General features: G+C 42.7%; 1 protein-coding gene across 1 annotated transcript; it reads right to left on the bottom strand.

The window, feature by feature from the left end:
* Positions 1–1399: 1399 nt before the first annotated feature.
* Positions 1400–11011, bottom strand: LOC123425502 (starch synthase 3, chloroplastic/amyloplastic-like). The gene is made up of 16 exons (XM_045109200.1): positions 10861–11011; positions 9868–9931; positions 7122–9779; positions 6707–6924; positions 6089–6359; positions 5052–5227; positions 4831–4938; positions 4462–4571; positions 3697–3799; positions 3216–3386; positions 2994–3122; positions 2726–2908; positions 2475–2606; positions 2264–2375; positions 2045–2168; positions 1400–1964 (listed from the first exon to the last, which is right to left on the bottom strand). Exons 1-16 carry the CDS (start codon positions 10948–10950, stop codon positions 1832–1834), a joined length of 4782 nt encoding a protein of 1593 aa, XP_044965135.1. The 5' UTR covers positions 10951–11011; the 3' UTR covers positions 1400–1831.
* Between the last annotated feature and the right edge of the window lie 1318 nt (positions 11012–12329).

The following is a 12329-nucleotide window of genomic DNA, read 5'->3' as shown; positions in this document are numbered from 1 at the left end:
GCTGCGCCTGGCGAACGAGCGCGCCTGTGTTGCGCCACCGACGACACGAGCACTACCCGCGCCGGCAAAAATGAATCGAGCCAGCGATGGATGCATGCGCCGACCCAAACGTCGAAGCGGATGTTCGTGTCCGCCTGACCGGCCCAAACGAACAAATAGCGGACAAAATCGCGTCCGTTTGGATCGACCCATTGGAGTTGCTCTTATGACAATGAGCGCACATGTTCAGCTGGACTGACCAATTTTGTATTTTAAACATGTAATTAGCGATCTGACAGATATTAGCGTGCTTCTCACTTTGCAGCGCTGCAAGGAAATGATTTTATGTTACCATGCAATGGGGTCCTAGCAAACTAATACAGTATCTGAGAAAAAAAGGAAAACCCTAGCAAACTTGGCGTAGTCCTAGCAAATTAATTTACATATTTTTAAAGGTTGATTCCATGTTATAAATTGATAGTGTCCTATAAAAATTGATCTTGATGTGGTCAAATTATATTTTATATCATATCACTTTGTCTCTATTTTTTGGGCATCATATCACTTTCTGTACATGCTATCGGTTTCACCTACAAAAAAATTAGTCCTTCGCCGTGGCACGCGAGCACGATTTGGCTCAATAGATGGTAAAGGCAAAATTTACTTGATCTCCTACGTAACCACACACCTAACTGGCCGCCTACGATCAACTTTCCATATCATATGCGCCCTAACCAGAGACGGCCCATCACCCCCACCACAACAGAGCAAGCATATAGGAACGGCATCACAGCAACAACAATTAAGAGGAGGTATGTCTCTTACTCTCTTCATATTAACACCAACTTTTCTGGAATTTTGTTCACTATTTTTTCTGCTAGAGTTGTATCTACGAATATTATAAAATCTTGAAGACCTAGTATTTTAGTTTCGTCCAGGGCCCTCGAAAACTCAAGACCGGCCCTGCCACACACAGTGAAATATCCAAAAAAATATGACATCATTACAGCCTAGGCGGCACAGCAAAGCGTGTTTACACTTCTAATGAATGTCTGCAACCAAACAGGATCTAGCTCGTAAATCTTCACCGTTGATGTAGCTTAGCTTTATATTCCCTTCGTCCTAAAATAAAAGACTCAACTTTATACTAACTTTGTATTCAAAATAAGGGACTCGACTTTATACTAACTTTGTATTCAAAATAAGGGACTCAACTTTATACAATTTTATATGAAAGTTAATATAAATTTGAGTCATTTATTTTGGGACGGAGGGAGTACTAATAGATGTTAACAATGCTGTTTTCAGAGCTCACAGTCACAGCTTAGAGGAGCATGTCTTTTTCAGAACCAGCGAATCTGCATGATCATGGCCCTGTCATTTCACAAAACAGATAGCAGAAACCAAGTGCAGTAGCTCATCCGCAAATGTAAATATCATTGATGTATATCATCAGTAACATATAACAAAGCTTCCACATGATCAGAGAGCCTAACATGCACATTAATTTTCACAAGATGAGAGAATTTACAAAGCTACTCACAAAACGTCACTGCGGTTCTTATCTCGGCGATGCGCTTAACCATTTCCAGGTGCAGGGAAGGAAAAGGAAAATTTTAACAATACATACATAAAAGTCTTCCCAATGCACTCATCCATTTCTGCTTTGTTCCCCCAGGTGGAGGAGGCAAGAGGATCCTCAGCTATGTATGACTGTAGACCTGCAGTCGATCCCACAACGCGCTTTGAACTAACTGAAGATGAGACTAGCTGGAGCAAGAGGATCTGCACAGCCCTGTATTAGTCGATCCCATAACGGTTTGTTCTTGCCGTTGGTTGGTTCAGTTGGGTGTCAGAATTTTCGAGCGGCATGATACAATTCAATGTAGTCCAGCGCGGGCCGGTTCCATGACCAGTCTTGCTCCATGACCCTCTTACACAGGGAGTGGAACCAATCACGGGCATCGAACCAAGCGGCGATTGCTCTGAAATGGGGTATGGAACAGCACGGTGAATAACCTAGCACCATTACTGAATTCAGGGCTAATTGATGAACGGTACTTGCCTGTTAAGCGCATAATCCACGCCGTTGCTGTCGGCTCCGTCGAAACTGAACCCATTTGGTTCAAGACCAAGAGACCGAGCCCGTTCCTTATCATTGTCTACGTCGAAGACAGTGTCGTGAAGCCCTGCAACGCGGAAGGATAAATTTCCATTTCATGTCAAACAGCTCAACATACGCAAAGCAGTGCAGCATGATGATGATAAACAGTTATAAACACACCTCCAGTTTTCCGAACAATAGGGATCGATCCATAACGCATGGCAACAAGTTGTGTTAAGCCACAGGGTTCGAAGATTGAAGGAACAAGAATAAAGTCGGAGCCAGCGTATATCTGCAGCATGATCGATCATCAAGCTAAATTATACACAAGTAGTCTCCAGCTCCCTTAATGGAGGGCTGACTAGATGGTGTGTAGGATGTTGGAGCTCACCAGGTGAGAAAGAGGCTCATCGTAGGTTAGAACAAGCTTCACCCTACCATGGTAAACACCATGAAGAGCATCGGCCAATCTGCAAAAATCGCCTTGTATTCGATGATCTGGAGCTGAACCAAGCAAAACCACCTAAAAACCAAACACTTCATTTTCAGTCTTTTGTTTTCAAGTAAACAAACACATTACGCATTTTTTTTCTAAAGAAACATTAGGCATTTATCGTTCACAAGGGCAAGGGATGGATGGACCTGTCCGTTGCTTTCAAGAGTTTGGTGAATTGCGTGCTTGATGAGGTGGATTCCCTTCTGGGCTGTCAGACGGGTGATGATTCCGACAACAGGGACATCAGTTTGCTGTAATCCAAACTTCTGCTGCAAGGCCCTTTTTGCAGCACTCTTGCCTTCAACAACATTCTCATAAGTATAAGGGACCTGAAGTTATATAAAATGCAGAGTTAAGCATATAACTATCTGTGGCTTTCGTATCTACTTGCACTCTGGAAATAAAAATTGGTACCGGTATAAAATTGTCAGTGTACGGATCCCAGATATCTGGATCAATTCCATTGAGAATGCCGTAGAATTTCTCACGATGAGGAGCGATGGCACCATGGCCTGCCACTTCCCTTGAATATGTAGGAGAAACCTGCAAGCATTGGGTGGAAATAGTTGAACATGTAAAATATTTTTTGTGCGCCAAACAGAATGATTAAAAATTACAAGACAGTAAGGCACTCACAGTTGTGGCTTTATCACAGTATGTCATTGCTTTACCAATATAATGTGCTCCAAATTCAAGATTGTGGATGGTAAATACAACCCGAGTACTTGCCATTCTGGATTGGGAATAGTGTTCCTTATATAGCCAGGCGACCGGAGCACTTGACCAATCATGGCAATGTATTATATGCTATCACGTGAATACAGATACAAGTTATTGTAACTGAGAAATGGAAGGGAAGAAACAAGCAATTATTGCGAATACACAGGTAGCATTCAGATAGTAGAGTATGTTGGAAAGGAAACACCAATGCAGCAAATAAGCTACTCCCTCCAATCCATATTAATTGTCACTGATTTAGTACAAGGAGTAGTAAAGAAACTGAAAGTAACACGGTGAATACAAGCTTTTGAACATGGTGCACTGGAATGGTAAACAACAAAGTGTAGTGTCACAAAGAAAAGCCAATACAACAGATATTATTCTAAATAATACTTACTGGAGAAAGTCCATTCTGGAGGATAAACTCTAGAGCAGAATGACAGAAGAAGCCAAATCTGCGGTCATCATTCCTTCCATATACACATCCGACGCCAAACATCCTAAAAAAGAAAATGTCGAAATAAATAGTTTGTGAAGCCTGCTACAAGCAAAACCTGAGCAGATATTGGCATCCATTTACAGAAAGAAACCAGAAAGAGACAACCAGACAAGTAATTCATTTAATTTAATATAAATAGTGCTGATTGTAAAGCTCTAACATTCAAATGACAACATTTCTTTCTTTCATATTTCTATTGGTTGAAATGGTAATCCCATACCAGATAATGGAAGTTGTAACTGTGTGTCTGTAATCTAGAGAAGCTGAAATCTGCCAATCAAACGCATGCTCAACCTTTTGTGCCCAAGCGATTATTTTAGCGGTGTTCTTGGTCATGCAGGCTATGAGTCCAAGAGTGATCATGGAATTTAAAAATTAGTTGTATTTATTGGAACATCTAGCAGAAAAATCCTTTAGCTCAAAAGTGGTTATAGAGCCACTAATCTCACATATCACTGTTATAACTAGCTCTCAGCTTGGAACGCCAAGGCCAACGTGGCAACGTATTTATGTCACTAATTGGCTTTTATAGTCTACGACAAGTAACTACATGAATGAGAAAAAGGTACACATTATAAACCAGTACAAGGCTCTAGCCTAATAATTTTGTGAAAAGGAGCGATATGTTTTATATCACTCAACTATACATTAGCTGATTCATACCCATTTTGAGGCTCCAGGAAGTAAACGGTCAGGTTTTCGACTTGTCCAACCCATACTTTTATTTCTGTGCCACTCCAAGAAAAACTTTGATATAAATGTAAATCCTTCACCTGCATTGAAATAGATGTAACTTGATTAATAATGTATAATCGATGTAAAACAACGGAAATTCATTAGTGCCTACTGATCTTGGCATCCCCTTGTTGGGGTCATATATGGTTTATTGGGGCCTGTGCCACCGTACTGCCGCTCCATCGCAGTGAAAGATACTTTCAGAACTCTTTAGCTTCAATTGAAGCTTCGTGGCATTTTGAGTTGAAATTTTAAAGACTAAATGAATAGAATATGTAGTAAAGTACTTCAACTTACACTGCTTTGGTTCAAACAGTCGTACTTCGGAAGAATAACCTCGACAGTATGCCCTAGATCTTGAACAGCACGTGAAAGACTTGTAACAACATCCCCGAGACCTCCAACCTATGAGATCATTGATAATGACAGAGCATATTATTATGGTATAGAAAGAAAAATGGTAAAAGGTGATGAGTTCTCGCCTCGAATCACAGAAACTGGCCTTAGAATTATATTACCTTTGCAACAGGGGCCATCTCGACGGCAATATGGATAATACGCATGTAATTCTCCGTTTCAATTGAATCAGAAACAGGAATATGATAGTCCATCCCATTCCTGTTGTCATAGATCCCATTTTCATCCGACTCGGAGAAAACAAAGTCCATCATATAGGCATCCGGTGGAACATTAACTGGACAAGGAACATAGATAAACATACCGAAATAGGAAGGATACAGATTTTCTGTGTTCTGTATCGTACTCGGTAATTGATGAAAAAGGGTTTCCCCCACTTTATATTACTCCTTCTGTCTCAAAATAAGTGTCTCAACTTTGTACTAGCTTTAGTATAAAGTTGCATTAAGGTTGAGACAGTTATTTTGGGACGGAGGGAGTATAAAGCAACCGCACCATACATCCAACAGTAACATAAGTCATGTCAAAGAAAATGTCTGGCTGGGGGCACAGTAAATTTCGTACTCGGTAATTACAAGGCAAGTAGGATAAGTAACTTATTTGTAAAAAATGGAAGCTTTATTACCCCCGGCCTCTGCGCCATTGATTCATACAGTACACAGTAAACCAATTTAACAGAGATTTGGTCGAGTTGGGGCACTAAATTTCTACGTTATAACAAGGCTTAAGCGACTTCACAACATATATCAAAGTAGGCCTATAGGCCTTATACCAGAAAGATTCTCCCAGTCACACTCCAAAAAAATGGCTATAGAACTCGACCAACCGGGACTAGCCCTTGGTGCCATAATTTTTAAGAAGAATGGTGACTGCTCACCCTGCGGAGGGGGTGCCTGCAAGCACTTCAACCCGCTTCGGCTAGCCACCCAAACAAACACTCGGTCTCAAAACAGCTTCAATCTTATATAGTACTGTAGTTGCTTATCTGTATGGCTAAAGACCTAGCTAATTCTTACCAATAACAGAACAGTAGATATTTGATACTATCTGTGGATCATTAGTTGCACTTGACTGTATTGATGCATAAAAATGGTTATATATATACTAATAACAGTGATGTAAGAACGCAAGCTCAAACCTGTTGCTTTTAAGAGCGATCCATCCCCCGATTTCACCATCTTCTGAGGTGGCAATGCCCCACTTGGATGCATCCAGAGGTTAAAGGAGCATCTAAACCAAACCTCCGTCTTTCCATTTAGCACTGTGTTAGAGGGATTGTACAGCACATCCACTGCGGTTCCGGCACGTACTTCAAGCGGTTCGGTATAAACAATGTGTTTCTGGGAAAGCAGAAACCTTCGCATAGTTTTTGCCTTCATCTCAGCTTTCATATTTGCACTTCTCTCAGCCTGTGTAGGTAAAAAAAAGGAGCATGAGTCAACCCAAATAATCCTGATCATATGTTTTGTTTCAAACATCAGTATATCCACCGCAAATAAAAAAAATCTTGTGTTTGTTAATTGCCAGTTACTCATCAAACCAACCAGCCCGAAAGGGAATTACCTTGCAAATTTGAAGTAGGAACGGTCTTAATGATAAGTTAGTTGTGATTAGTATATTATTAAGTGATTTTGGATAAACTTGCGTGGAACCATGCATTTTGAACTTGGAAAATGGTAAAAAGGAAACAAATGTGCCATCACTCAACTGATTAGAACTATACAGATCTATATGCAAAGATTTTGTTGCAACTGACCTTTCTTCTCATAATTTCTTCCTTTTCTCTCCTTTCTTGCAGAAGCCTTGTATAGATGTTTTGCTCCTCTTGCACCCAGAAGCCTTTCTTGGTTACATTTTTGTTTGGAATAATAGCATGGAAATCTTTTCGACTATTGTTGTCGTAGTTCCTTGCATTCCCAGCTGGCCCATCAGCAAAAACCCAGTCTAACACAAGTGCTTTTTCAGGTAGAATGACTGTACATGTACAAAGCAAGGTAAAGGCTAAGCTTCCACGGCCTTCGAGTTAATAAAATGCTTTCTCATGACATTAATAAAACAAGGAAATTCATGCCATATTTGTAGGAGCATTATGCCAGAATCAAAACAATGTTGCCTCAACAAAAAAGAATCAAAACAATGTTGCCTCATATACAAAGGTTGAGATGTCTTACCATCTGCATACCACCAATCGCCGTCCTCGTCATTGCACTTGACAAAGCTTTCAACAATAGAGAGTCCATCTGTCCAATTGTTGTAACCACCATGCATCCAAATCTCAGTACTATGTGCAAGGGGCCTTGAGTTTCTGTTATAATATAACCTGATAGTATCTCCTCTTGTATCTGTGCTAGCCTCTATGTACCACAAATTATCATCACATGTTCTGGCCAAACTCAACATACTGTGCAATTTATTCTTCTTGATCTCTATCTCGGCCTTCGCTTGTGCCCTGACAGCTTCATCTGCAGCCCTTGCTTCTTTCCTTCGCCGCTGTTCGTCAGTCTGTGTCCTCCTTTCAGCTTCTTCCATGGCAAGTTTCTCAAGCTCCCTTTGCTTTTCTTTAACCAAGAAATCCTCGAACAGGTCCTCATTCATAGTGCCTTCTATTCCTATACAGAAATCATTGTTGCCATTGTTCTCATAGACCGTGCGACCGTTGAAGAACACAAAGTCTAATCTGTAGGCCTCCTTGGGTATGTGCAGTTTGCAAGACCACCAAACCCCTCCAAGGTCACTCTTGTGCAATCTTTCACTGAAAAGCTTCCATTTCCAACCATTGAATGCTCCTTTGATGACGACATCGGGTTCATTCGCCAAAGCTGTTAGGTCACGATTTAAATAAAGATCAATAACTGAATCAGCTTTCACCACCTCTGGAAAAACAAACAGTTTGTTCCTCATCGAATAATTTTTGTCAGCAAGTTCTTGCAGCATCGCCCGTAGTGCTTGTGGATCCACAACATCCTGTGGTGGCCCCTGGATATCTTGTTCAACGGTAAAGGACGCAGAAGTCTCATCAACTTCATATTGTCCATCATCCTTATTTAACTGCACTTCATCTTCAGACCATGAAAGCTCTTCCTCAGAAAGCGCATGCTGAATTTTATCACCACTCCCCATTCCAATTTCAGTTATAGAAAGCTCATCCTCGTTAAGTACCATATGTCCTTCAGTAGAACCTATCTGATGTTCAGTCATGTAAAGATGTTCCTCATCAACTTCCTTCCAAATGGTGGTTTCCACTGCTTGGGTTCTATCTGCCAGATGCTTCTGCAACACGTTGTCAATATTAAACTTTACATGAAGCGCATCCTCGTCGGTTTTCTCAGATCTGTGATCTCCCTCCTTAAGTTCCAGTCCATTCACGTACAGCGCATCCTGTCTATCGACAACAGGAACTTGCTTTGTTTGACCCTCGCTCGACGTACCAACAATTGGTATGTTTTGCTTAGGGAGATCAACAGCCGAAAGATCCTGACTACGGAATCCAACTATGGACTGCTTTTGTTTAGGGTCACTAACAATTGAATGGTTTTGTTTGCGGAAAGCAACAATTGGCCGGTGTTGTTTACTAGAACCAAAAATTGATTGGGGTGGTCCCGCGACATCAGCGATTGATTTATCTTGTTTACAGGAACCAACGATTGATTGGTTTTGTCCTGGTAAATCAGCAATTGACAGATCTTGTTTATCACTAAAATTTACTTTCCCTTGTTCTTGAACGCTGGTAAGTCGCGGCTCAGGATTCAAACTGACACCAGTTTTAGCAATAGCCTTGTCCCACATAGAGAATGAAGACGGTACAGGATATTGCTGTTGGTAATTCTCTTCTTCATCGGTAGCTTCACCCACTAAATCCATTACAAATGTTTCCTCTTCTGATCTATTTTCATCCACCATATCATCCAATTCTCTGTATGTTGCCCAGCTTGAAGCATTTCCTGACAAATCCGCCTCAACTGCATCTTGATCAGCCACGGCTTCATCAATTGCATCCCACATAGTCGCACTTGTTGAAACATTTCCTGACGAATCCATCTCAAACCTATCTTTTGTAGACCCAGCTTCATCCACCACACCCACCTCCACTGTTGTACTGCTTGAAAAAATATTTCCTGATAAATCTGCTTTAAATATGTCCTGATCATTCCCAGCTTCATCAACTGCATCCACTTCCTGTACCGTTGCACTGTTTGAAACATTTCCTGACAAGGACGCCTCAAATGTGTCTTGAACAGGCCCGACTTCATCAACCGCATCTAGTTCCACGGTCGTCGCACTGCTTGAAACATTTCCTGAAAAATCCAGCTCAAATATGTCTTCTTCAACTCTAGCTTTGTCCGCCACATCATCAGTCACATCCACTATCACACTTCTCAATGTCTCTTGCACAGTCCCATTATCATCGATCACATCCACTATCACACTTCTCAATGTAGTTGCTGGCAAATCCAGCTCAAATACGTCCTCTTCAACTCTAGCTTTGTCCGCTGCATCCACTTCCCTCTTCGTTACACTGCTCAGTGCATTCACTGTCAGATCAACCGCAAGTATATCTTCATCCGCCGCATCTAGTTCCCTGATTATAGAACTGCTTGAAGCATTTTGTGACGAGTCTGCTTCAGCAGTTTCAGCTTCTCTAGTATCTGTCCATTCTGCTGCCTCGGTATGTAATAGCGCATTGTATGTGTCAAGAATTTCTTCATCCCCATTATTGTGTTCTGTATTCTCGGTGCTTGGTTCAACAATGAGTCTTGTCGTATATCCTCTAGAAGAAATGACTTTAACCTGAGGTGATACCAACCTCCTTGATTTCCTATTAGGAGAATCTGCATGGTGTAATTTGGACAGACATGAACTTAACAGAACATCTAATAGATTGATAGGCTAAACCTTTTGACAAATTATTCCCCAAACCTGAACTTGCTACCATGCATCGAACAGTCCTGCTTCGAGTAAATCTGCCATTCATCCAAAAAGGCTGGAAACACACAAAAGGGAAATAAGTTGTGCAGTTCAACGTGTTTGAACATAAAAGAAAACCTTCTTATAGAACAATGCTTGAGCAAACCAGAATGTATTGACGAATAATCGGAACAGAAATCGACTTAATCACTACCAAATTATTTATGCCTCTCAGATAAATTCAACTGAAATTGCCTTCTGACCTCATCTAAGCAAGGATAAATTTCTCTGATAAACAGACAGAGAGTATGTAATCCATTTTATATCGTCTCCGGAGTTCCGTTTCGACATAAACATTAGCACAATTCAAACTACTGATTCACTCGCTATATGGCAGCCAAAGACCAGCTTATAAAAAGATGGTAATGCTGGCATTACATACAGAAATAACATCATCGCAGAAAATATGTATGGAAATAACTGAAGGAAATAACTTCATCACAGACATAGGAGCAGATAATGTAAATAAACAATGAATTTCTGTTTCGTTTTTTGAAACGCTTTCCATGGAAATTTCCACTTCAAATTTACAAGCAGTAACATTGACAAGAAACCTTTCCATGATCATGCAGACTGAAACACTAGAAACAGGGAATTTTTTTATAACAAATATAACAGAAATCATGTTCTTTATCTCTTCCAGCAAAACTAAAATCACGTCGTTTTAAGCCAATGTATAAGAATCCCAGACCAACAAATTAAATAGGCAGTATCTTCGACATGCAAATCAAAATCCTCCCGATAACCCATGAGAAAATCCACCCGGGAAAGAACGCCGGCTCCCCGATGTAAATGTTCCCAGAGACGAAGCAAATCAAAATCACAACAGACGCGACCCGGGACAGAACCGGGATGATCAACGTACGACGCATACCACTCAATTCAATTCTCAAATCAAAGAACATTCCGGGAACCAACCGAATCAAGAACCTTAATCGTCCGTACCTGCGCGAGGCCGGCCGGACAGACGACGACGACGAGCGGCTGCCTGCCCCGAGGACACAGAGGGCTCCGTGGCCGGAGAGCCATCTCCATTGCCCGAGACCTGCTAAACCCCGCCCGCAAAACCCACCACCCACCACACCAGCCAGTCCACCACGCAGCGGCGGCTGCCCTATCCCCCCTGCCTCGCCTAGCCTAGCCGCCCCTCCTCACGGGGAAAGAACTAAAATTGGAATGCAGCGCACTGGCGTGGAGATCTGCGCACCAAAAAGGCTCCTTCGTCCTTGTCTGAGAGCAGCTTCGATCCTTTATTTTCGTTTGGTTTTTTGCTCGGAAGTGCTTCTCCGTGTGCGCGAAATGCAGGCGGCCCGGCAATGGACGGTGGTGGATGGCTGGTGTTTTTGTACTTTCTTTTTCTCTATTATTATTATTGTTTGAGAAAAAATCATGGGCAATTTTCGGCCGGTCCAACCCCAGCCCGATACAGCTCTAGGAGGCGGTTAGATCTGCCCCTAAGTCGTCTTGTTCCTCTCCATCTCTTTTTCTGTTTCTTATCCCTCGACGCACGAGAGCAGCACAAACAACACACGCGAGAGAAACCCCACCCCTCACTGACCATCCCGATGACTTTGCTGGCTCACCGCCGCTCGTCATCCTCGCTCCCGAAAAGCCGCAGTTCCAGGAGCCCACCCATGCTTACAGCAAAAATCCCACGCTGGTGGGAGCTTCCATGGTTGCAGCTCCCTCGCTGGCGATGGCAGCTCCGGTAGGACACCCACAGCTTCGGTAGCACCGGTCGACGGTCGCAGCACCCCGGCCACAGGCACGTGTCGCAGCTCAGCCGTGATGGATGTAGCAAGCGTTATGTCGGTTGTAGCAAAATGAAACCCCGGTTGTGGCAAAAATTGTGACCCCATGTGCGATGTAGCAAAATGAGACACCGGTGATAGCAAAATGCGGTGCCGGTTGTAGCAAATTTCGATGTCGGTTGAAGCATGTAGCAAATTACGCCTTCGGCCATGGACGCAACTTCGCCGGCCATGCCCATTGCAGCTCCGCTCACCATGGAGAAGTTGAGACAGATAGAGGGGATGCGGCTCCTCATGTCGTCGGTTGTAGCAAAATGAAACATCGGTTGTAGCACCGAGGCTTGTCGGTTGTAGCAAAAAGTCGCCGTGGTTTGTAATGTGCGATGGCGGCTGAAGCTTTTTTCCATGGCCAATGAAGCTTTTCTCAAAAAGGTTGAAACATTGCCACACACCGGTTGAAGCTTTTCACGCACCGGTTGAAGCTTTTCCCTGTCGCGGGTTGAAGCCTTTTATCCATGATGTTTGCTGCAAACGGTGATGAGGACGGACGACGGGGATGGGGACCGGCGACGAGGACGACCAGCAGGGGCGAGGACCGGTGATTCGATGCGGTCGTGCGGCCTGATTTTTGGTGCGGGGAAGAAGAAAGGGGATGAGCAACGG

The sequence above is a fragment of the Hordeum vulgare genome, chromosome 1H, assembly GCF_904849725.1.
Source record: "Hordeum vulgare subsp. vulgare chromosome 1H, MorexV3_pseudomolecules_assembly, whole genome shotgun sequence".
Classification (NCBI taxonomy): domain Eukaryota; kingdom Viridiplantae; phylum Streptophyta; class Magnoliopsida; order Poales; family Poaceae; genus Hordeum; species Hordeum vulgare.
Note: the sequence above shows the minus strand (reverse complement) of the source record. Positions and strands in the feature narration are given on the sequence as shown.